The following is a 1,482-nucleotide window of genomic DNA, read 5'->3' as shown; positions in this document are numbered from 1 at the left end:
AACTAGTACTTTACAGCTGTAGATACTCTGACTTAAAACACAAAAGTAACACGCGCCCCGACTGACATCCAACGGCTATTTTTGATCCATCTTCCGCATGAGACCTTGCACGGTACTCCGGCGGTAACCAAAGAATATTTTGAGACCTATTCGTGATCCATGCGTCCTGTTGTGAGAGCATATAACGCTGACCCATAAGGTCTCCAGTTGGTTCCTGGATCGCCACCTCGAATACGTTCTCCAAGCTGTTGTGGCCCTCGAGCGTCTGCTGGCACTGGCCTGTGGCCGTGTCCCAGAGCTTGACGGTGATGTCGCGGGAGCCCGATGCAAGCTGGCGCCCATCCAGAGAGAAGGCCACCGACAAGACCGAGTCGCTGTGGCCCTCGAGCGTCTGCTGGCACTGGCCGGTGGCTGTGTCCCAGAGCTTGACGGTGTTGTCGTCGGAGCCTGAGGCGAGCTGGCGCCCATCTGGCGAGAAGGCCACCGACAAGACCCAGTCGCTGTGGCCCTCGAGCGTCTGCTGGCACTGGCCGGTGGCTGTGTCCCAGAGCTTGACGGTCTTGTTGTGGGAGCCCGAGGCGAGCTGGCGCCCATCCGGAGAGAAGGCCACCGACAAGACCGAGCCGCTGTGGCCCTCGAGCGTCTGCTGGCACTCGCCGGTGGCTGTGTCCCAGAGCTTGACGGTGATGTCGCGGGAGCCCGAGGCGAGCTGGCGCCCACCTGGAGAGAAGGCCACCGACAAGACCCAGTCGCTGTGGCCCTCGAGCGTCTGCTGGCACTGGCTGGTGGCCGTGTCCCAGAGCTTGACGGTGTTGTCGTAGGAGCCCGAGGCGAGCTGGCGCCCATCCGGAGAGAAGGCCACCGACCAGACCGAGCCGCTGTGGCCCTCGAGCGTCTGCTGGCACTGGCCGGTGGCCGTGTCCCAGAGCTTGACGGTGCTGTCGCTGGAGCCTGAGGCGAGCTGGCGCCCATCCGGCGAGAAGGCCACCGACCTGACGTCGTCGCTGTGGCCCTCGAGCGTCTGCTGGCACTGGCCGGTAGCCGTGTCCCAGAGCTTGACGGTGTTGTCGTCGGAGCCCGATGCAAGCTGGCGCCCATCTGGCGAGAAGGCCACCGACAAGACCGAGTCGCTGTGGCCCTCGAGCGTCTGCTGGCACTGGCCTATGGCCGTGTCCCAGAGCTTGACGGTGTTGTCGTCAGAGCCTGAGGCGAGCTGGCGCCCATCTGGCGAGAAGGCCACCAACCAGACTGAGTCGCTGTGGCCCTCGAGCGTCTGCTGGCACTGGCCGGTGGCCGTGTCCCAGAGCTTGACGGTGTTGTTGTAGGAGCCTGAGGCGAGCTGGCGCCCATCCGGAGAGAAGGCCACCGACCAGACCGAGCCGCTGTGGCCCTCGAGCGTCTGCTGGCACTGGCTGGTGGCCGTGTCCCAGAGCTTGACGGTGTTGTCGTAGGAGCCCGAGGCGAGCTGGCGCCCATCCGGAG

The 1,482-nt window shown here is 64.4% G+C and overlaps 1 protein-coding gene across 1 annotated transcript; it reads right to left on the bottom strand.

Moving 5' to 3' along the window:
- Positions 1-146: 146 nt before the first annotated feature.
- On the bottom strand, positions 147-1,432 carry COL26b_014520 (uncharacterized protein; the record flags this gene model as incomplete). The annotated part of the gene is made up of 2 exons (XM_053187091.1): positions 147-166; positions 193-1,432. Coding segments are annotated over 2 exons (1,260 nt in total), but the record flags the coding sequence as incomplete, so codon positions are not given.
- Between the last annotated feature and the right edge of the window lie 50 nt (positions 1,433-1,482).

This window comes from Colletotrichum chrysophilum (genome assembly GCF_026319265.1).
Source record: "Colletotrichum chrysophilum strain AFK26 chromosome Unknown scaffold_533, whole genome shotgun sequence".
Lineage (NCBI taxonomy): Eukaryota > Fungi > Ascomycota > Sordariomycetes > Glomerellales > Glomerellaceae > Colletotrichum > Colletotrichum chrysophilum.
This window is presented reverse-complemented; position numbering and strand designations above follow the sequence as displayed.